The sequence below is a fragment of the Leucopleurus acutus genome, assembly GCF_964270905.1.
Source record: "Leucopleurus acutus genome assembly, chromosome: 8".
NCBI lineage: Eukaryota > Metazoa > Chordata > Mammalia > Artiodactyla > Delphinidae > Leucopleurus > Leucopleurus acutus.
Window position 1 is genome coordinate 24,733,789 of NC_139151.1, and position 23,704 is coordinate 24,757,492.

Below are 23,704 nucleotides of genomic sequence, written 5' to 3' on the forward strand. Positions count from 1 at the left end.
AATAGCTTCTCCACCTACTCCATCATACCAACCAGGAAACTGGGTGCCACTGATACTCTTTTTTCATCAACCCCACTTCTAAACAGCAACCAAATCATCTAAGTTTTGCCTCTTTAATATTTCTTATATGAACTGCCTGTTCTCCATTCCTACTGCTATTACTCTTAGTTCAGACTCCGCCTCATGCCTCTAGTCAGCTTTCTCAAAAATATAACCCTCAAAAATATAACCCTCAAAAATATAAGTGTTGTCAGAGTTTTCTAAAATGCCAATCTGATATTACTATCCTTCTCAAGGGTTCTCTATTGCCTACAGGATAGAGTGAAAATTTCTTAACATTTCATAACATTCCATTTTTTGACTAACGACTACTGCTTCAATCTCATCTATTCCTCCTCAAAACCTAAGCCTATGCTATCTTTACCTGCCTGTTCATGCCTCCTTCCTTTTTGTTTGTATGTTCCTCTGCTTGGAAAACCAATTCATTTATAAAACTCAGCTCAAATACCATCTCCTCTATGAAGTCTTTCTTGAATCTGATTCTCTCCACTCCTCCCTGTCCCAGGTAGAACTGATCACGTCCTCCTCTGTGCCTACACAGTACCTTTCCATCACAATCCCTATAGTACTTTACCATACGTTTTAAAAAACATATAACAGAAAGCACAACAAAAGAAAAAGTAAATGGATTTTAGAGTTGGACAGACAAGGTTTAAATCCTTGCTCCACTATTTATTAGCTCATTGACCTGGAGTAAGCAAAATTTTCAGAACTTCTTCTCATCTTAAAATGGGATAAGTATGATGGTGATTAGTCATATTTGTGAAGTCTCAGCATAGTATCTGGTAGAGAGGACACATTCAATAAATGTCACTGATTGGGTGAATGAATGTCAGACCAGATGGCCAGTGTGATGTGGCAAATGTCTTTGAATGTCTCTATTTCATAATTTTTTTTTTTTTTGGTTTTAGTTAGTGTTTTGTTTGTTTTGTTAAGAATTAGCTTACCCCAAACTGGAAGCAAATTTGCATACACTGAATAATGTTAAGTTCTCATAGGACAAGGGTTGACACTTAACATAGTTTAAAAACCTTCCTTTTTCACTCACACACACTTTCATTCTGGTGAGCTTACTTTCTTATACTTACTGTCATTAACAATTACCTGATGAAATTAAAACTTTTTACATTCCATAATATTTGATATCAGTTTTAATAAGCTATTAGATAATCTTGCAATAACTTATATTTTTGAGTGTTACTCACCATCATTTTCTTTTGACACTGATAGGCACTGAAATCCTTTGGCCTGTATCTTTTATGAGCACCACTCTCATTGTTAACAAGAAATTCACCAATAGGGACAGTTCCTGTGCACCATTCAAGAACACCACTTCGCTGAGAAAGGGGAACCACCTGAAGTTACAGATTAAGTATGTTTTAATTATGGAAAGGCATTAAAGAGCATGTGATGATTATTCAACTATCAGAGTCAGTGTGAAGCATTTTTTCAAGTTATACTATTATTTTTCTGTCCACAGGAAGAAAGCAACTGAAAATAAACAAGCTCAAAGAATAAGATTTTCTAGTCTGCTGCATAGACTTCCGAGAACCTGCTCTTCTCTCAATCTCCATGATCCCTGAGAGGTCAATCCTGTTAATTATACTCATCATCTGTGACTGAGCCATACTTAGTTTGTTCCATTTAGCAGAGGAATTAACTTTGCTTTCCTATACTTTTAATGTCAAATTCAAAGAATTTCACTTTGGAAAATATCAAATGTAGTGTCAATTTTAGTATACTTTAATAATTGAAAGTGTATGCATTCTTGCTTCGGAGTCTCGTTAGCTTCACCAAGAGGAAATGTATTCCTAAACATAAAAGCAATTTTACTGGGAAGATTAAAAGTTATGACATTTTATAAATATACATAAAATGTAGAAAATAATATAAACAAACACCCTTTTACCTACTAAACAGCTTTATCAAATCTAAGATTATTCATATTTGCTGGGAAAGAGACAAAGCTCTCTTTGTACCCTTCACTGACCTTATGCCCCTCCCTACCAACAAGATGACTGCTAACTTGCTTATCATGTTCCTGTATTTTTGGGTATACAGTATTTTTATTTCAAAGCTATACATACATAAGTAATTGTAAGCTTTAAATAAAGAGTATTTACACTATATGTATGTTTCTGCAATTTGTTTTTTTCTCACTCAACACTGTTTTACCTTAACTGTGTTAGTACATTTAATCCTAAGTCATTCGTTTTAACAACTGTACTTTGTATAAATATGCCACAATTATCCAATTTATACAATCGGAATATTGATTAACATTTACATTATTTCCAGATTTCCCTGAAACACTGCTGCAATTAATTAATCTACTAATGAATATATTTCAGTTTCTCTAGGGTATACACATACCTGGAAATGGAAGAGCTGGGTCGGTCATTCGGGATACGCATCTTCAACTTAGTTAACCATATATTGCCAAGTAACTATACAAAGTAGTTGTACCAATTTATATACCCATTAGCAGAGTTTATTCTATAACCTCCCAATGTATTGTCAGACTTCTATACTTTGTCAATCTAAGAGGTGTGTAATAGTATCTCACTGTGGTTTTCATTTGTATTTTCCAGATTCCCAGTAGAGTATAATCTGATAAGACTTATTGGCTATTCAAATGTTTTCTTCTTGTGAACTGGCTGTTTGTATTCTTTACCTTTTTTCTTACCTGCTTGTCTTTTTATTACTAGTCTGTAAGAGCTATTTACATATTCTATATATAAATTTCTTGTTGTTAGTAGTATTATAACAATCCTTTTTGTGTTTAATAAATTTTTTAAAATTCATTTTCTCAGCCACCTGTCTTTACAGTATCTTTAATTCTATATTTTTAATTTTAATGTACTCAAATATGTTTTACTGTTTTATATTCTGTGTCTTAACATGAAGGAGGTCTTTCATTAATTTATTAACTGTATTTGTTGAGAGTCTATTATGTGTTACACATGGTGCTAGGGCACTGAGAATAGAGTGGCAACGAGGCAGATGAAGACCATGCCCTCATAAAGCTTCATTCTGGTGTCAGACGTATACACTAATAGACATTTAATGATGCCAGGTAACAAGTATTATAATAGAACAAAACATACATTTAAAAAAGTGAGTAATAGAGACATGGTCAGAGAAGGCGCCTCTGAAGAGGTAACATTAGAGAAAAACCTGAAAGAATAATAATTCATGCAAAGATCTGAGGGAACAGTATTCCAGGCAGAGGGAAGTGAAAAGCCCTGAAGTGAAACAAAATTAGGATATAGGGAATAAGATGCTTCTGTCTTAAGTCACCACTCCCCCCACCTCCTTGCCTGCACATATACCCCTACTCTCTTCTGCCCACTCTGCCCTTCCCCTGAAATGGTCCTCTACAGCTGTGATTCCAGAGCAGGGCTCATGTTTCTCTCATGGGGGCTCTACCCCAGCTTTTACAGTGTCTGGGCCTTGAACCCTTTACGACTGTCCTCTCTAGATGAGTAGGCTCAGGGCCAGCACCCTGTCTCCAAGATGCCAAAATGAGGCTAGTTCTGGATGAGCTAGCTGGTGGGGCTCAGCCTTAGGAACATACTGCTGCTCAGATCCTAAGGCTAATTCCTGGATGTTCACAGGCCCAGGTCCTGGAGGCTGTAGAACAGAAGCCATGCCCTGAAGTTACTGAGAGGGGCCCCTGCAAAAGGCTTGTGCTTTAAAGCCTTTTTCAGGCTTCCTTCTGCTCTGTGTCCACTCACTCTGATTAAGGGGGTGAGTGGAAGGGCTTGCCAAGGATCATGGACACAGGGTAGGCCCTGGTACCATGGGTTTCAGGCTACTTATCAATTTTCTTATAGGAGCACAGTCAGAGGCAGATGAGGCAGGGCAGAGAGGGCTGGTCCCTCCTTTCCTCTCAAACTCCCTCGGATGTTAAATTGTCTCCAGCAGTGGAAGAAGGACAGTGGCTGTGAATCTCACGCTGTGTATCCTTCCTGAGCCTCTGCTCACTCTCAGGGCCAAGAGGCTCCCAAAATGGAGCCCTTTCTTTAGAAGCAGGGCCATAATCTGAGGAGCAGTGCTGGATTACAGGCATTTTAGTAAGCAACCACTAAACAGGTTCTGGCTGCCTGTTAATGCAGTGAGGCCTCCTAATTGGGTACAGTGAAAAACAAGCTAGAAGAACCCTGGCCCAGAAGACTCTGCTTGCTCCAATAAGTCACAGTGACCCTGTGGGTGACGGCCTTGTGTTGAGGGGCCACTGGGAGTTGGTGCCCAAGCCTCTCCCTATTCTGTGCCCTGGTGGCACTGGAGCTTCTTCCTGCCCTCAGCCTGGGCCTTCCCCAGTGGTGTTAAAGATAAGCATTATTCCTCTATCTTTAGCTCTTTTCATTCTCTAAAAATGTACTTAACACTTTGCATTATAATTGTGTGTCTGTTTCCCCTGGTGAGCTCCTTAAGAACTAGGACTATGTTTTATTACTTTTATATCCCCAGCACCTACTAGAGTATCTAACACAACACTAGGTGTGTAAATAAACAATTATTGAACAAATGAATGAACAGATCTCATAACCTTTCTAACCGATTTTCCTTCCTGCTTAAGTAGCTCTAAATGCCTTCCTTCCAGAAAACCCAGCCCTATCTTTGAGCTAGCTGTGACCCCTAATGCTTGATCACATTAACATTCTTGCCTCCTAGTATATTCCATCAAAGATACCTTTTCCAAAATTACTCTCTATTAATATCTAGTTATGGGGGAAAAAATCAAACCCTTGCCTTTTGTTAAGAGACTGATCTAGAAAGGACCAGGTTGGTTTTTTCCTATCTCATTTCAGAATTCAACTGTGATGTTGGTTAATGTAAAAACAGTTGAATTCAAGTTTCAAAAGGCAAATGGCAGTGTTTCCTCAGGTACTAAGATTCCCTGGAATAGCCTATTTCATCTGAGTATCTGAGTATTTTGCCTGGGCGTCACAAAAAATGATTAATGACTATTTTCTCAAATTACCTCAAGGTACATAGCTAGTACCATCCTAGATACATAGAAATGAAGTTAATTCATTAAATACAGTGAATGCCTTAGGGAATTACAACTTCTCTCCCAGAATCCTGACTGAGAAGGAAGATATATCACAAAGAAGAAAAATTATTTATTGGCATAAGGCATAATGAAGAATTAAGTACGAAGCTTCTTTCTGCACGTAAATATTGTTTATATAAGACTTTGATTTTAAAAAGTGAATCCTCTCATATCTAAGACTTTAGAATAGTTGTTCAATATACTTTCTAAAAATGTAGTTTTGGTAGAGATAAATTAGTCCAGTCACATGAATTCTAGTTATCAGAGGGCTATGTCTCAGCGTCAGCATATACAATAAGAACTTTGTCTTCCTTCATCTCCATGTGATTCTCTCTGATGAAAGGTATCTGGTATGCCTCAATATACAGGTCTCTCCTTTTGAGGTTGTATACTGACATTTGGGTACCAAGAGCTAATTTCAGGAAGTCAATGACCCTTCTTGTTGACACAATGATCACAGGACACCTGAATGCCAGATTGGGAATGACTCCACAGAAGACCTGGACTAGGCAGACTGCTTCCCTACATACACTATAGAACTTCCAGGAACATTAACTGAAATCAAGAACAACTAGCAATATAGTTATAACTTTCACATTCTTGGAGTAATCTCAAAATAACATATATCTATTGGCCCAGTATTATAATTCTAAACAATAAAGTCAAACCTAAACTCTCATATTAAGTGATTATTTTTTAATATTCAGATGTGTAACATTAAATAACTCCACTATTTAATCGGTAAAATAGTTCTCTGTAAAACTCAGATATTTAAAAAGTCATAAAGTAGAAACAGAGTTTAGTCGTTTCTGCCTTCAAAATATTTTAGATTAGGGCGTTCTCTCTCTCATGCTTTATAGCAATGAACTTTGGAAGCTAAACTGTGTTACTTTCTTGGAAACCTGAGTGGCTTTCTGAAAAAAACAGGGGATCTTAGAGCCCAAACTTTTTGCAACACATTGTATCCCAGTTCTTCAGTCATCATCTATGCTATCTAAAAGTCTGGCATTTAGAGCATAAAAATTTTCTTTCATTCATGTTACTGAATATCTGCCCTCTAAAAACTTCTCAGCAATCGTTAAAGTACCTGCCACATTAAAGTACCTGGACAGTTAACAGCTCATCAACTTTGTCCTATAATTAAGCTAGATCAAATGACAGCAAAGTAATTAGACTGGTGGGTCTAAAAGTACGGTTCCTGAAACACTGCTGCATCAGCATCACTTGATACCTGGCTAGAAATGCATATTTTCAGGCTCCATCCTAGAATTAGAAATTCTAGGGGCTCAGCATCTGTGTTGTTTTTTTTTCTTTTCCCGGTACGTGGGCCTCTCACTGTTGTGGCCTCTCCTGTTGCGGAGCACAGGCTCCGGACGCGCAGGCTCAGCGGCCATGGCTCACGGGCCCAGCCGCTCCGCGGCATGTGGGATCTTCCCGGACCGGGGCACGAACCCGTGTCCCCTACATTGGCAGGCGGACTCTCAACCACTGCGCCACCAGGGAAGCCCAGCATCTGTGTTCTAACAAACCCTTCCAGGGATTACGATGCCTGCTAAATTTGAACAGCACTGATCTAAACCACACCAAAGAAGTCCTTCTGCAGAATAGATCTCACAGATCTTTTTTAAACTTTTGCTCTTAGCATTCCATAAGAACTTGTTTTTTTGTTAACTGCTAATAGAAAGCATCAATTATATTAGTTAATATCCTACAAAGTTTCACATGACAAATTTCTCACAAACTTGAAGGTATTATGAAAAAGTGTGCTTTTCTTCATGCTTTCCCACCCCTCAACCTCACCCAACTAACAAGTGAGTTTTATATTTCTATTTCTGTAAGCAATTAAGAAGCTCTAAAAAAGTTCAGTTTTCAATTACAATAGCCTGACTCAATCAGAATTTTGGAGGGTAGATCTAATTTCTTTTTCCCTACTCCCCTAACTATTTGGTGTTTTTAGTTTAACAATTATTTTTATAATTTAAAAAAATGTTCATTTAGGGCAATTCAAAATATACTAAAAAGCAGGTATTACCCATAATCTCATCATACCCAGAGTTAATAGCATTTTTAGGCTTATTCAGGAACTTCCTAAAAGTCAAAGCTATATACTGATTTCTTATAAATGTATATATAAACATCCATTTCAAGGCTATAAATCTATTTTTATGTCATGAACTATATCATCTTCATTACTAAAGCTTTACCATTCGCTTTCATATGATTAGACAGAGTCCACTTTCACCTGTTGCCTTTATCAAAGACATTTCAGTCATTCTCACCGATATATTTTTCAAGATAAACTTTTAAATCATGTTTCCATGATATAAAAATTTTTACTGGAATTTCATTGTCTATGCATTAATTAGAAATGAGCTGACATTTTTCACTGCCTTCCCATTTAAGACATGGGACTTCTCCCTTATCCTAGTTTTCCTTTATTCTTTCTTGCCATAGTTTTGTAATTTTATTTTATACAGTCTTGCATGTTTCTTATTAACATTAATCCTAGGCAGTTCATTCACATTATATACATTATATTATTGTGAAAGGGACTTTTTTCTATTATATTTTAAACTAGTCTTAGTTGATGGTTGGGATACCTCGAGGTTAAGTAGGGTTAACTCACTAGAGAAAATAAACACTTGTGGTATATACCATTTTGCAGGTTTAAGAAACAGATATGGGACTATCATAAAAGTGTCTCTGAAAGGTTGCTTCTCTGCTATATAGTAATTATCTTTATTTATATCTTCACAGAAATAGAAACAACGAATAAATAAATAAGCCTTGTTACAGCAGTAACATAAGAATAAAGGGCAAATAGGAGATACAGGAATGAAACCAGAAAGGAACACCTACAAAAAACAGGCCCTTCGGGGGAAAGGGGGAAGATGGCGGAAGAGTAAGATGCGGAGATCACTTTCCTCCCCACAGATACATCAGAAATACTTTTACACGTGGAACAACTCCTACAGAACACCTACTGAACGCTGGCAGAAGACCTCAGACCTCCCAAAAGGCAAGAAACTCCCCACGTACCTGGGTAGGGCAAAAGAAAAAACTGAGACAAAAGAATAGGGATGAGACCTGCACCAGTGGGAGGGAGCTGTGAAGGAGGAAAGGTGTCCACACGGAAGCCCCTTTGCGGGCGGAGACTGCGGGTGGCAGAGGGGGGAAGCTTCAGAGCCACGAAGGAGAGCGCAGCAACAGGGGTGCGGAGGGTAAAGCGGAGAGATTCCTGTAAGAGGATCGGGGCCGACCAGCACTCACCAGCCCGAGAGGCTTGTATGCTCACCCGCCAGGGCGGGTGGGGGCTGGGAGCTGAGGCTCAGGCTTCAGTTGGATCGCAGGGAGACGACTGGCGGCGAGAACACAGCCTGAAGGGGTTAGTGCTCCGGGAGGGAGTCCGGGGAAAAGTCTGGACCTGCCGAAGAGGCAAGAGACTTTTTCTTCCCTCTTTGTTTCCTGGTGCGCAGGGAGAGGGGATTAAGAGCACTGCTTAAAGGAGCACCAGAGACCCGCACGAGCCGCGGCTATCAGCGCGGACCCCAGAGATGAGCATGAGACACTAAGGCTGCTGCTGCCACCGCCACCAAGAAGCCTGTGTTCGAGCACAGGTCACTATCCACACCTCCCTTCTGGGGAGCCTGTGCAGGCCGCCACTGCCAGGGTCCTGGGATCCAGGGACAACTTCCCGGGGAGAACGCACGACGCGCCTCAGGCTGGTGCAACGTCCTGCTGGCCTCTGCAGCCGCAGGCTCGCCCCGCACTCCATGCCCCTCCCTCCCCCCGGCCTGAGTGAGCCAGAGCCCCCGACTCAGCAGCTCCTTTAACCCCGTCCTTTCTGAGCGAAGAACAGATGCCCTCCAGGGACCTACACACAGAGGCAGGGCCTAATCCAAAACTGAGCCCCAGGAGCTATGCCAACAAAGAAGAGAAAGGGAAATCTCTCCTAGCAGCCTCAGAAGCAGCCGATTAAATCTCTGCAATCAACTTGATGTACCCTGCATCGGTGGAATACCTGAATAGACAACGAATCATCCCAAATTGAGGAAGTGGACTTTGAGAGCAAGATTTATTATTTTTTGCCCTTTTCCTCTTTTTGTGAGTGTGTATGTGTATGCTTCTGTGTGAGATTTTGTCTGTACAGCTTTGTTTCACCATTTGTCCTAGGGTTCTGTCCATCCATTTTTTTTTTTAATTAAAAAAATTTTTTTTCTTAATAATTATTTTTTATTTTAATAACTTTATTTTATCTTACTTTATTTTATTTTATCCTCTTTCTTTCTTATTTTCTTTCCTTCTTTCTTCCTTCCTTCCTCCCTCCTTCCCTCCTTTCTACTTTTGCTCCCTTTTATTCTGAGCCATGTGGATGAAAGGCTCTTGGAGCTGCAGCCAGGAGTCAGTGCTGTGTCTCTGAGGTGGAAGAGCCAAGATCAGGTCACTAGTCCACAGAAGACCTCCCAGCTACACGTAATATCAAATGGCAAAAATCTCCCAGAGATCTCCATCTCAACACCAACACCCACCTTCACTCAATGAACAGCAACCTACATTGCTGGACACCCTGTGCCAAATAAATAGCAAGACAGGAACACAATCCCACCCATTAGCAGAAAGGCTGCCTAAAATCATAATAAGGCCACAGACACCCCAAAACACACCACCAGACATGCACCTGCCCACCAGAAAGACAAGATCCAGCCTCATCCACCAGAACACAGGCACTAGTCACCTCTACCAGGAAGTCTACACAACCCACTGAACCAACTTTAGCCACTGGGGACAGACACCAAAAACAACAGGAACGACAAACCTGCAGCCTGCGAAAAGGAGACCCCAAACACAGTAAGATAAGCAAAATGAGAAGACAGAAAAACACACGGCAGATGAAGGAGCAAGATAAAAACCCACCAGACCTAACAAATGAAGAGGAAATAGGCAGTCTACCTGAAAAAGAATTCAGAAAAATGATAGTAAAGGTGATCCAAAATCTTGGAAACAGAATAGAGAAAATGCAAGAAACATTTAACAAGGACCTAGAAGAACTAAAGAGTAAACAAGTAATGATGAACTACACAATAAGTGAAATTAAAAATACTCTAGAAGGGATCAATAGCAGAATAACTGAGGTAGAAGAACGGATAAATGACCTGGAAGATAAAATAGTGGAAATAACTACTGCATAGCGTAATAAAGAAAAAAGAATCAAAAGAACTAAGACAGTCTCAGAGACCTCTGGGACAACATTAAACGCACCAACATTCAAATTATAGGGGTCCCAGAAGAAGAAGGGAAAAAGAAAGGGACTGAGAAAATATTTGAAGAGATTATAGTTGAAAACTTCCCTAATATGGGAAAGGAAATAGTTAATTAAGTCCAAAAAGCACAGAGAGTCCCATACAGGATAAATCCAAGGAGAAACACGCCAAGACACATATTAATCAAACTGTCAAAAATTAAATACAAAGAAAACATATTAAAAGCAGCAAGGGAAAAACAACAAATAACACACAAGGGAATCCCCATAAGGTTAACAGCTGATCTTTCAGCAGAAACTCTGCAAGCCAGAAGGAACTGGCAGGACATATTGAAAGTGATGAAGGAGAAAAACCTACAACCAAGATTACTCTACCCAGCAAGGATCTCATTCAGATTTGATGGAGAAATTACAATCTTTAGAGACAAGCAAAAGCTGAGAGAGTTCAGCACCACCAAACCAGCTTTACAACAAATGCTAAAGGAACTTCTCTAGGCAAGAAACACAAACGAAGGAAAAGACCTACAATAACAAACCCAAAACAATTAAGAAAATGGGAATAGGAACATACATATCGATAATTACCTTAAATGTAAATGGATTAAATGCTCCAACCAAAAGACACAGACTGGCTGAATGGATACTAAAACAAGACCCGTGTATATGCTGTCTACAAGAGACCCACTTCAGACCTAGAGACACATACAGACTGAAAGTAAGGGGATGGAAAAAGATATTCCATGCAAATGGAAACCAAAAGAAAGCTGGAGGATCAATTCTCATATCAGACAAAATAGACTTTAAAACAAAGACTATTAGAAGAGACAAAGAATGACACTACATAATGATCAAGGGATCGATCCAAGAAGAAGATATAACAATTGTAAATATTTATGCACCCAACATAGGAGCACCTCAATACATAAGGCAAATACTAACAGCCAGTAAAGGGGAAATCGACAGTAACACATTCATAGTAGGGGACTTTAACACCCCACTTTCACCAATAGACAGATCATCCAAAATGAAAATAAATAAGGAAACACAAGCTTTAAATGATACATTAAACAAGATGGACTTGTTTGATGTTTGGTATTTATAGGACATTCCATCCCAGAAAAACAGAATACACATTTTTCTCAAGTGCTCATGGAACATTCTCCAGGATAGATCATATCTTGAGTCACAAATCAAGCCTTGGTAAATTTAAGAAAATTGAAATTGTATCAAGTATCTTTTCTGACCAGAATGCTATGAGACTAGATATGAATTACAGGAAAAGATCTGTAAAAAACACGAACACATGGACGCTAAACAATACATACTTAATTATGAAGTGATCACTGCAGAAATCAAAGAGGAAATCAAAAAATACCTAGAAACAAATGACAATGGAGACATGACGACCCAAAACCTATGGGATGCAGCAAAAGCAGTTCTAAGAGGGAAGTTCATAGCAATACAATCCTACCTTAAGAAACAGGAAATATCTCGAATAAACACCTAACCTTGCACCTAAAGCAATTAGATAAAGAAGAACAAAAACACCCCAAAGTTAGCAGAAGGAAAGAAATCATAAAGGTCAGATCAGAAATAAATGAAAAGGAAATGAAGGAAACGAGAGCAAAGATCAATGAAACTAAAAGATGGTTCCTTGAGAAGGTAAACAAAATTGATAAACCATTAGCCAGACTCATCAAGAAAAAAAGGGAGAAGACTGAAATCAATAGAATTAGAAATGAAAAAGGAGAAGTAACAACTGACACTGCAAAAATACAAAGGATCATGAGAGATTAATACAAGCAACTCTATGCCAATAAAATGGACAACCTGGAAGAAAGGGACAAATTCTTAGAAATGCACAACCTGCCGAGACTGAATCAGGAAGAAATAGAAAATATGAACAGACCAATCACAAGCACTGAAATTGAAACTGTGATTAAAAATCTTCCAACACACAAAAGCCCAGGACCAGATGGCTTCACAGGCGAATTCTATCAAACATTTAGAGAAGAGCTAACACCTATCCTTCTCAAACTCTTCCAAAGTATAGCAGAGGGAGGAACACTCCCAAACTCATTCTACAAGACCACCATCACCCTGACACCAAAACCAGACAAAGATGTCACAAAGAAAGAAAACTACAGGCCAATATACTGATGAACATAGATGCAAAAATCCTCCACAAAATACTAGCAAACAGAATCCAACAGCACATTAAAAGGATCCTACACCATGATTAAGTGGGGTTTATTCCAGGAATGCAAGGATTCTTCAATATACGCAAATCAATCAATGTGATAAACAATATTAAGAAATTGAAGGAGAAAAACCATATGATCATCTGAATAGATGCAGAGAAAGCTTTCAAGAAAATTCAACACCCATTTATGATAAAAATCCTGCAGAAAGTAGGCATAGAGGGAACTTTCCTCAACATAATAAAGGCCATATATGACAAACCCACAGCCAACATCATCCTCAATGGTGAATAACTGAAAGCATTCCCACTAAGATCAGGAAGAAGACAAGGTTGCCCACTCTCACCACTCTTATTCAACATAGTTTTGGAAGTTTTAGCCTCAGCAATCAGAGAAGAAAAGGAATCCAAATCGGAAAAGAAGAAGTAAAGCTGTCACTCTTTGCAGATGACATGATACTATACATAGAGAATCCTAAAGATGCTACCAGAAAACTACTAGAGCTAATCAATGAATTTGGTAAAGTAGCAGGATACAAAATTAATGCACAGAAATCTCTGGCATTCCTATACACTAATGATGAAAAATCTGAAAGTGAAATCAAGAAAACACTCCCATTTACCATTGCAATAAAAAGAATACAATATCTAGGAATAAATCTACCTAAGGAGACAAAAGACCTGTATGCAGAAAATTATAAGACACTGATGAAAGAAATTAAAGATGATACAACTAGATGGAGAGACATACCATGTTCTTGGATTGTAAGAATCAACATTGTGAAAATGACTCTACTACCCAAAGCAATCTACAGATTCAATGCAATCCCTATCAAACTATCACTGGCATTTTTCACAGAACTAGAACAAAAAATTTCACAATTTGTATGGAAACACAAAGGACTCCGAATAGCTAAAGCAATCTTGAGAACGAAAAATGGAGCTGGAGGAATCAGGCTCCCTGACCTCAGACTATACTACAAAGCTACAGTAATCAAGACAGTATGGTACTGGCACAGAAACAGAAAGATAGATCAATGGATCAGGATAGAAAGCCCAGAGATAAACCCACGCACATATGGTCACCTTATCTTTGATAAAGGAGGCAGGAATGTACAGTGGAGAAAGGACAGCATCTTCAATAAGTGGTGCTGGGAAAACTGGACAGGTACATGTAAAAGTATGAGATTAGAACACTCCCTAACACCACAGACAAAAATAAGCTCAAAATGGATTAAAGACCTAATTGTAAGGCCAGAAACTATCAGACTCTTAGAGGAAAACATAGGCAGAACACTATGACATAAATCACAGCAAGATCCTATTTGACTCACCTCCTAGAGAAATGGAAATAAAAACAAAAATAAACAATGGGACCTAATGAAACTTAGAAGCTTTTGCACAGCAAAGGAAACCATAAACAAGACCAAAAGACAACCCTCAGAATGGGAGAAAATATTTGCAAATGAAGCAACTGACAAAGGATTAATCTCCAAAATTTACAGAAAACGCTTGCTGACCCCTGCCTGAATAATGGTGTCTTTTACATGTCCTTAATGAAGCAGAAGTATAAACTAGTTACCTTATATGTACAGATAGTCAACTTCCTCTTCCTGGTTTCAGTATTTCTCTGCAGCAATGTATTACACATCTGGAAAACCTGCTGCATGACAGCATCTTGTCTCAGGTCATCGCGGCCCTTCAGAATAATCAAAACACAAATAACTAAGTGTAGTTCATTTTCTTTATTATAAAATCACACGAAGAGTCATCCGAAGACAGCCAAAGGGAACTTAGAAATCAATCCGAGGATTGTGCTCTTCATAATAGTCTCTTAAATAATTAAGACCTAATACTATTCTTTCATTTAGAATAAGCTATACCACTGGGTAGGCAGACCAATTTAGAAATAAGAAGTTTCCCCCCACTTGCTGCTTTTGTAATTAAAATAATTGGAATCCCTCCACTTGAGGGCACACTGTAAAATACAAGTGTAGAAGAGCACTGTTGTTCCTCTACTACTTCCCAGCAAGGCCCAAAGAGCTTAAGAGCAGAGTAAGGGAGGAATGCTGTTGCTTTCTGATACATTTAATAGCACTTAGCACAGTGCCAGACTCAGGATATTGAGGCAAGGGCCTTCAACTTGAACTATTCAAAAAAATAAGCTACACTCACCAGAAATCTTTTTTCCCATAACAAGCAGGTTGATTGTTAATCTCATCATGTCTGTACATGTTAAAAGTATTCTTTTACTTCAACCAACTATTATAATAAGGCTGGTCTTTCAGAGAGACAAAAAAATGAGGAAAAGCATTCTGCTTCTAGAAAACAATATATTTCTAGTTTATGTTTTCCTTATTCAGAATAAAAATAAAGACCCAGGGCTTCCCTGGTGGTGCAGTGGTTGAGAGTCCGCCTGCCGATGCAGGGGACACGGGTTCGTGCCCCGGTCCGGGAGGATCCCACGTGCCTCAGAGTGGCTGGACCCGTGGGCCATGGCCACTGGGCCTGCGTGTCCGGAGCCTGTGCTCCGCAATGGGAGGGGCTGCAGCGGTGAGAGGCCCGCGTACCGCAAAAAACAATAAAAAAATAAAGACCCAAAGTAGGAAGAAAATATCAACTAAAGTTTTCTATTTGACTTTTTTCATTAACAACAAAAGGAAAATCTCACCTTGACAAGCTGTCTCCTTTCCTTGCCATCAGAACCCAAACAATCTATTATTTTTGGTAAATTTAAACCTCCTGCTAAACGAAATTCTGCTTTAAATGACTGTATAGTCACCAGATTTCCATATTCCCCTGTGGGGTCCACCTAATAAAATGTATAAATATGACAATAGCTCAGATACACAATTTGCATTTAAAGAAAAATGAATTATAAATGACAATTTTAATATTAAACAGAGGAATGAATGACAATGTGCTGTTGGTTAAGAACTGAAGTGGTAACTTTATAAATGAAAGAAAGAAGATCTGACATTGGAAAGGCTTTAAAAACTGACATAGATAAAATTTACCTCCCTAAACATCTCTTAATAAAAGTAGGGCATACAAAGTTAGAATAGTGTTACTGAAAAACTACTGAAAAACCCTGGTTCAGGTCTTGCCACTGACCTGTATATGTTAAGTCATCTGTATAAATTAAGTCATCTCCTCACAAAAACAAGGTAAATTTTAGAAAAATATGGAGAGGAGTTTTCTTGGTTGTAATTGCTAAATCTGGCATTTTCAGGAAATATTCAGCTAAATAATTTGCTGATAGGTTAATCCACATGATGAAGCTACATTGCAAATCAAACAACTACAGATATTAAACACTAAACTACAAACTCAAAGGAGAGATTTTACAATGTAGTTAAAATGATCATTTTCTAAACTGTAACCTTTATCATTACATATATCCCTGGCAACCGTACTTCTAACAATAAAAGACCATCAGGATATAGCTGAAAATGTCATGTATATTATAGTCAATTTAATATTGTAATACATATTGTATTATTTAATACCGTAATACATCACAGTCAATACATTCTAATGCATACAGAATTTTAAAAACCAGTATAAAACAATTAGGGACTTTCTTGCTCAGTTAAAACTTAATTTTGGCATAAACACATGAAATCTTCTGGCCAATAAAAATAAGTCTATAGACTTCTTCATAAGAAAGATGAAAAATGTAAAAATGAAGGCAAAAGAAAAGAAAGCAGGAGAGGACTTTATATATTTTAATTCTTGGGCAAAGGGAATCCAATAAAGAAAAAAAACTATAGGCTGAGGACTTCCCTGTGGTCCAGTGGCTGAGAATCCACCTTCCAATGCAGGGGATGTGGGTTCGATCCATGATTGGGGAACTAAGATCCCACATGTCATGGGGCAACTAAGCCCGCACACTCTAGAGTCTGCGTGCCACAACTAGAGAGCCTGTGCACCGGGACTAGAGAGAAGCCCACACTCCGCAATTAAGAGCCTGCGTGCCACAAAGAAAGATCCCGCATGCCACAACTAAGACCTGATGCAACCAAATAAATAAATATTAAAAATAAAACAAACTATAGGTTGAAACAAGTGAAACTGCCAATATTTAACCAATTTTGACCTACAAAAAAAGGCTATTTCAAATGGTTTAACCTACTAAAGAGTAATTTAGCTTAATTAAAAAATCAGGGGCTTCCCTGGTGGCACAGTGGTTGAGGGTCTGCCTGCCAATGCAGGGGACACGGGTTCGAGCCCTGGTCTGGGAGGATCCCACGTGCCGCGGAGCAACTAGGCCCGTGAACCACAATTACTGAGCCTGCGCGTCTGGAGCCTGTGCTCCGCAATAAGAGAGGCCGCGATAGTGAGAGGCCCGCGCACCGCGATGAAGAGTGGCCCCCACTTGCCGCAACTAGAGAAAGCCCTCGCACAGAAACGAAGACCCAACACAGTCAAAAAATAAATAAATTATTTAATTAAAAAATAATCAAAACAGTTAATGGTAGATTACCTTAATTTCCATAGTAGGAACAACAACATCTTCTAAATTTTTAAGTTTGATAATGGGCTGGTCTGCCGGAATACTTATGCCTTCTGTATTTAAAATAAAGAGGTTTCAGTGACAACTGCAAACTGAGGAATAGTACTGAAGGTAAAGCAGGAGAATTCAGCAGGTACCATAAACCCAAACTGTGGCTAATCTGTGGTTCAGGCCCTGATTTAGAAATGAAGACCAAGGGCTCAGGACACAATGCCACTCAGGGTCAGGGCATAACAATGGTTAACATGGCTTACAAATGAATTTGCAGGTTACCTGGCGCTGGTAACTAGACCAGATTTACCTGAGGGGTCAAATCGAGCAACTTAAGATAATTATATACAGTGTAAATAGCACATAGATAATGTACTCCTGTCATATTACTATTAAATCTGACTAAAGGACATGACAATAGTCTTTGTTTGCTTAGAGAGGAACACTATGAGAAGCCTCATTCTTATTTTAAAATAATACAAATTTAAATGTGAAGATATGATTCTGAACAGAAAAAAGAATACAATTATTAAGTATGGGGAGAGAGATACAAATAACCAAATATTATAGCAGCTTATAATTATTTAAATAGACACAGCAAGAAGAATAATGGAGAAAATGATAAGGTCTTCCCATTTTTAAGTCCTAGAGTGCAGTCACCTATTATCAGTTCCACAAAAAGACATTAAGTAAAAAAGTGACTGGAGAGGTGTTGAAGCTATTATACAAAAATTAAGTTTTGAATCATGTGTAAGTTGTAATCATCAGGACATTCACATCTATAATTAATGTGTGTGAGTTGAACAGATTTACATTATTAAGCTCTATAATTAATACATCCCTACAGAGAATAACACAGCAAGAAGGCAACACTCATTCTTTCAAACTGCATACTTCTCTGAGTCTTCCACTGAGTGGCATCTAAATTTGCTAGTATAATGTAAGCATCACAAAGTGCCTCAACACTTCTGACCATCTGAGGTCTCCTGCTTCTCATAGTACGTATTATTTTGTTTGCAGCCTCGGTTCGATCCTATTAATAAAAAACAAACAAAAAATATTACATAAGCAAATACTCAAGACTTAAACTTTTCAGAGTTATAATAACAAAAGGAAAAGTAATTTATGCACAAAGCTAGACAATGGAAGGACTATAATCCCTCAGAGACCAAGTCATCTTATTATGAATGAAATACATCAAAGATAAAATAATCTCAAGAGTAAATGACTTGGGTGCCTTGTAAAATTTATTTTTTCTTTGCTCATTGCTCTGAGGAAAAAAGGTAAAAATACTTTTGGTATTTCTTATGCTTTGAGAAATATTCAGGAGTTTTCAACCAATTTTAGGTAGCATCACAATAACAAAGGATTTACAATCTGAATACTGTCAAGAACACACACTCCTAGAATTCCTGAGACTTAAGAAAGGAATATTTTGGGAAAAAATGAATATTACAATTCAAAAAGGTATGCATGTTCAATCCAGATACCTCATCAAGCTGAGAGCTTTGTTTAGGTGCATTTTTAGTTATTCTACTCCTTCTTGCTGCCTCTGGTTTGGTCAAAAATTCATCTTTGTTTGCATTTGCTAAAGCCAGTATAATAAACAAAGTATGATGAGGGTGATCCATTGAAATTCTAGAGATGAGCTGTCATAAAATTAAGAACTGTTAGTTTTATGGAAACCAAAAAAAAAAGAAAATCCATAACCTTTTAAATTTTGCTTAACATTAAGATATGTGTTACTGTACTAGATGCTGCCGTGGGTGGACTGTGTGAGTATGGGTATGTATGAGAGAGAGAGAGACAGAAGTACATGAGGAATAAGAAAGAGAAAGAAATTGAGTAACTTATGTGGAGCATGAGAGGAGACAAAAGGGAATCTTTATTCTTGCCCTCATATATATATATATATATATAGCATAATAAATATGAGTGACTAAACTTTTTTTGTATTGCCACTTCCTGGAGTGGAACAGTAGTATATAATAATATAAAAGAAAAGCAACTGTGGTTTGATTTTCAGGTTTACTTACATTATTGAGGACTTCATGAAATCCTAGGCCTCCCATCATCTTAGTCCCCATTCTAGCAGCCAATTGGTACATAAGAGGCAAAAATTTATATGATGGAATCTTCATTCCATCTCTCTACCATTAAAAAGAACACAAAATTAAAAAAACAATGCATTTCAAATAGTCTCACAACTAAGCAAATAAATTATTCTAAGAAAATGCTCCTCTACTAGTGTAATCATCTAGCAGATATTAAATAAAATTTCACTAATCACATATTTTTACTTATCATTTATCTTAAAGTCTAGATTGATTCACTGGTCAGTCATAATATTTGAACCTAAATCAAACTGTATTCAGAACTGGAATACTTGGCACTGCTCATATTCCAGTGAATCCAAGGAGAACAAATGTGGATCTAAGGACTATTGTAATCTTGACTCCTGAGAAGTCAGTGTGAATAACAGGGAATAACTATTTTTCCCTACATGCTAAAAGTAACAGGATTTAATGTACATTAGTAGCAGAGGTTGGTTGTATCATTCTCTTCAGCCAGAAGAACCATTTTACTTCTAAGCTTCAAACTGATTGCCAATATATACCTTGCCAACATAACTTTAATATTAGGTGTCATCAATAAAACCTAAGATTTTTTAAATAAAAATTTACAAAATACTGCCACTTTAATGTTTTCTTAAAATCTTTTTTTCCATTTACAAAAATAATTTACCATAAAAAATCCCAGAAAAGAATTAAAGCAGGGGAAAAATACCCAACCTGTGATCACATCATTTTTAATTGCTTTCTAAATCTCCCAGTCTAGCATTCTGAGTACTTTCCTATGGTGATTGCAAAGATATAGGAAAAGACTGACCTAAATTCTCTCATAGCCACATAAACCTACATCATTAGAGCTAATTAAGTACCTATGTGTAGAGCCCTGAACCAAGTGCCAAGGATACAAAGTATACAAAATCCATGACATTGAGGGGCTTATGTCTAAACTTTTAAAGCACAGGCTAGAATATTGGGTTGAAAAAGAACACTTGCCTTCATCATGCCATTGACTTCAGAAACTCCAGAATTTTCAAGCCAGAGGGAACAAAGACGGAATATCCACGTATCATGCCCTTCTCCACTTAATAAGCAATTGATGTAATTTTCAACTGCCTTACATAAGAAACGTTTACGATCTTCTTTCAATGCATGGAGTGCACATTCATCCAACTCCAGCTCTCGCTGAACCTTTACTGTGTACCTTACATTGGATAATTAAAGCAAAACACAAAAGCCATCAAATTTTATAGAACTACAACATCATATAAGATATACAAAGTAAATAAAAAATCTGGTGTCCACCTTAGGAGAAAAAGCAAAATTCTAAGAATTATAAAGGGGAACAAACTTAGTTTTGTCTTAAAGTAAGTTTGTGCAACTCAAAAGCTATCTTAGGCAACCAAAGACAAAGTGGACTCTATCCAAGGTATTTCGTGAATGTTATTCTCTACTTACACTAAAATATATAGACCAAAAGCAGGTTTGAATAAAGGATTTAATGACATCAAAATAGGTAACTCCTATTTAATTTCAACACCTATCTCTTCTTCAACTATGATACCAACAAACAAACTAAAAAAAGCAAAACAAGAAGCTAACATCAATATACTTTACAATTAGCTTAGAACCAGAGCATGAATTCTTATCTGGTTCTCTATACCTGTATATATACTGTATATCTGTATATCGTGTCACTTGTAGACCCCTAGTTACCTGTTGGTCTGAATTTTATGTTCCCTAAGAAGGCCAACTTCCTCTTTAGCTCTTTTCAGGAGAGCTTGCTTGTTTTCAAATTCTGACGATTTCATGTAGTTTTCAATTCTTTGGTACTGAGTATCTGAGAACCGTGCTAATGAGAGAAATGCCTTCATTTTTCCATTTCTGAGCCCATCATTGCTTTCTCCATCATAATTTCCAGCAACTTCCACTGCCTTCAAGAAAAAACAATACATTTATATTATATTTACAGATACTAAATACATCTAAAGAATTACTCAGATCAAAGAAATATCCACACTGAAGTTTAATTTATATATATGTATATAAGCTAAATTATATGAAGTACAGTATTTTCTTGACTTTGCAAAACAACTTTGACATGGCAGAAATAACCAAAATAGCTAATATTTGCAAAGAACAGTGCAAAAACAAAAAGCTCTATAAAATTTTTTAAAAATCATATTATGGGGGGCTTCCCTGGTGGTGCAGTGGTTGAGAGTCCGCCTGCCGATGCAGGGGGACACGGGTTCGTGCCCCGGTCTGGGAGATCCCACATGCTACGGAGCGGCTGGGCCCGTGAGCCATGGTCGCTGAGCCTGCGCATTGGAGCCTGTGCTCTGCAACGGGAGAGGCCACAACAGTGAGAGGCCCGTGTACCGCAAAAAAAAAAAAAAAAAAAAAATCATATTATGCTTTTCATGTTCATTTATTTAGTGAAGTAGCTATTTCTAAAATTAGCTAAACTAAATAAGAGGGAGAAACAGGAAGGTCAAAAGCAGTAGTAGCACTGGAGTCCCAGTCCTACTTGTAGTGTTGGGCTACAAATGAATAATAAAGGTTGACTTGCATATTACTTAATCACCTATTTTTACAAATAAGTTAAGTGGAGAAATTATCAGAAACTTAGCTTAGAACCAGAGTAGTTTAAAGAGTAGCTGGTGATGGGGGTAAAGAGAAGACACATTTGGGCTTACTTTCCAAACATGCTCCTTCTTTTGTAACATTGTTTCATTCTGCCCTGAAGAGTATACAGAGCTACAACAGTAATAATATTTAGAAAAGTGAAGTCATGCTTTTATTTGCCTTTGAAATACATCTGATCCCAATAAAAACATCAAATGTGTTCAAGCTAAACAACTCTCTTAAGGGCTGCTCAAAAATCTTACCTTTTCTAGATAGGTCTGCATGATGACTGCAGGATTTTCTAAGCAAGTTTCTGCTAACCAGGTGCCACAAACCCTCAGACATTCTGTGTATATTAGTTTTAGGTTGGGATCATTCTGTATATGAAAGCAAAATCTTAAAATGTAATTCATTATCATGACTATATAAAAGAATCATCCACGTAGGGGGAAAAAAGCAGGTTAAAAATGTCTTTCCTCATTTGCTTTTACCTTACAACTATTTTAATAATTCCAAATATGTAGGTTTATAAAATAATCATTCTCTACTGTTTATTATTATTACTATTATCAGAGCAACTCACATTTATTGAGTACTTTCATATGCTAGGCATTTCTACCAGCTTTATGTATAGTAACTCATTTAATCCTTAAAAGAACCCTATGAAATAAGTACTATTGTTATCCTTAATTAGAAAACTACAACTGAGGTCAAAGAGAGTAGGTAACTCCCTGGAGTCCACATTGTTAAGCAATATTTAAACAACATATCATATGAGTTCCCAGGGCTTTGGTATAATGATGAATTCTCTAGTGATGGAGGATGTAATATAAGTTTCCATTATCCAAAAGTACAAAAAGTTGATATTCACCAAGTAGGTTTATGTCAGAGGGACATCATTGTGTCCAAACCTTTAAAACACTTCATGATTCCTACAAATGCTGCTACTTTGCCCATCATATGCTGGAGATAGAGTTGAAGAAGCAACCAAGTTTACAATAACTAATATAGGTAATGTTAGATAAAATATTAGACATGATGTTTTCAAGGTATTTGGATTAGCAACCCAATTATTCCAACTTGCTTTTTTCTAAAAGTTTTGTTCTCTTATGCATTTCCTCTTCCATTTTTTTTCTCATTTCAAATTTATAGTATCTATTTCATCTTTGTTTCCCACATACTGTAGAAAGTTTAAAAAACTGAGGCTTATCACTGGGATAGATTAACCGACAACAAGATGGACTGATAGAAATGCTATAAATAGGAAAAATGAATACTTTCTAAACTTCTTTTACAAATATTAATTTTCAAGACTCCTTTTAACAATTTCTTGTTCATGGGTCAAAGCTTTAATAAAAGTTTTAATAAAATTGGTAATTACTTTAAATTTTATTTTAAATATTTTAATGCACAGTCATTTTTCTTATAACAGTAAAATACGAATTTGGCCAATAGAAAAAAAGTGAACCTCTGTACAACTGGCACCCAGCTTCTTGATCATTTGCTTGAGAATACTCAGGGCAAGACTCTGTTCCTTTTTTGCCCAGAATACTTGTGCTTCCTCCAGCTGCCACTCAGAGACTCCACAACTAGCTGAATTATACTGTTTAATTTGAAATATTGCCCTTTCAGGAAGCTGAAATGAAAATGACAAATAAGAATAAATACTTTTACTATTACTAATACTACCACTACTATTACTAATAAAAGCAGTTACTACCATTCACTGAGGACCTGACTATTTGTCAAGACTGTCTTAAGTGCATCTCTGATTGCCTTCCCCAGGCCCGATGTCGGCCTATCTGTTTTTCTCTTTATATAAAGACATCTATCTAATTATGTGTGTTTATACACAGTATATAAAATTGCTGACTTGTTATAAATACAATGAGTAAGTTAGGTAGCTTCTCATTTTTTTAATCAG

General features: G+C 37.4%; 1 protein-coding gene across 3 annotated transcripts in view; it reads right to left on the reverse strand.

Annotated features, from left to right (window-relative positions):
• The window catches only part of ATM (ATM serine/threonine kinase), a 139,948-nt gene that overhangs the window by 15,266 nt on the left and 100,978 nt on the right, over positions 1-23,704 (reverse strand). For 2 of the 3 annotated variants that reach the window (XM_082844506.1, XM_082844507.1), the window contains 11 exons: positions 23,249-23,416; positions 22,044-22,157; positions 20,872-21,089; positions 20,152-20,359; positions 19,123-19,236; positions 18,577-18,735; positions 17,981-18,119; positions 17,066-17,148; positions 15,251-15,391; positions 14,162-14,278; positions 1,266-1,415 (listed from right to left, as the gene is read on the reverse strand). In XM_082844506.1, the coding sequence (XP_082700632.1) occupies positions 1,266-1,415; positions 14,162-14,278; positions 15,251-15,391; positions 17,066-17,148; positions 17,981-18,119; positions 18,577-18,735; positions 19,123-19,236; positions 20,152-20,359; positions 20,872-21,089; positions 22,044-22,157; positions 23,249-23,416 (1,611 nt within the window). Of the gene's footprint in view, positions 1-1,265; positions 1,416-14,161; positions 14,279-15,250; positions 15,392-17,065; positions 17,149-17,980; positions 18,120-18,576; positions 18,736-19,122; positions 19,237-20,151; positions 20,360-20,871; positions 21,090-22,043; positions 22,158-23,248; positions 23,417-23,704 lie in introns of those variants that run through there. The other variant, XM_082844508.1, reaches the window with a different exon arrangement.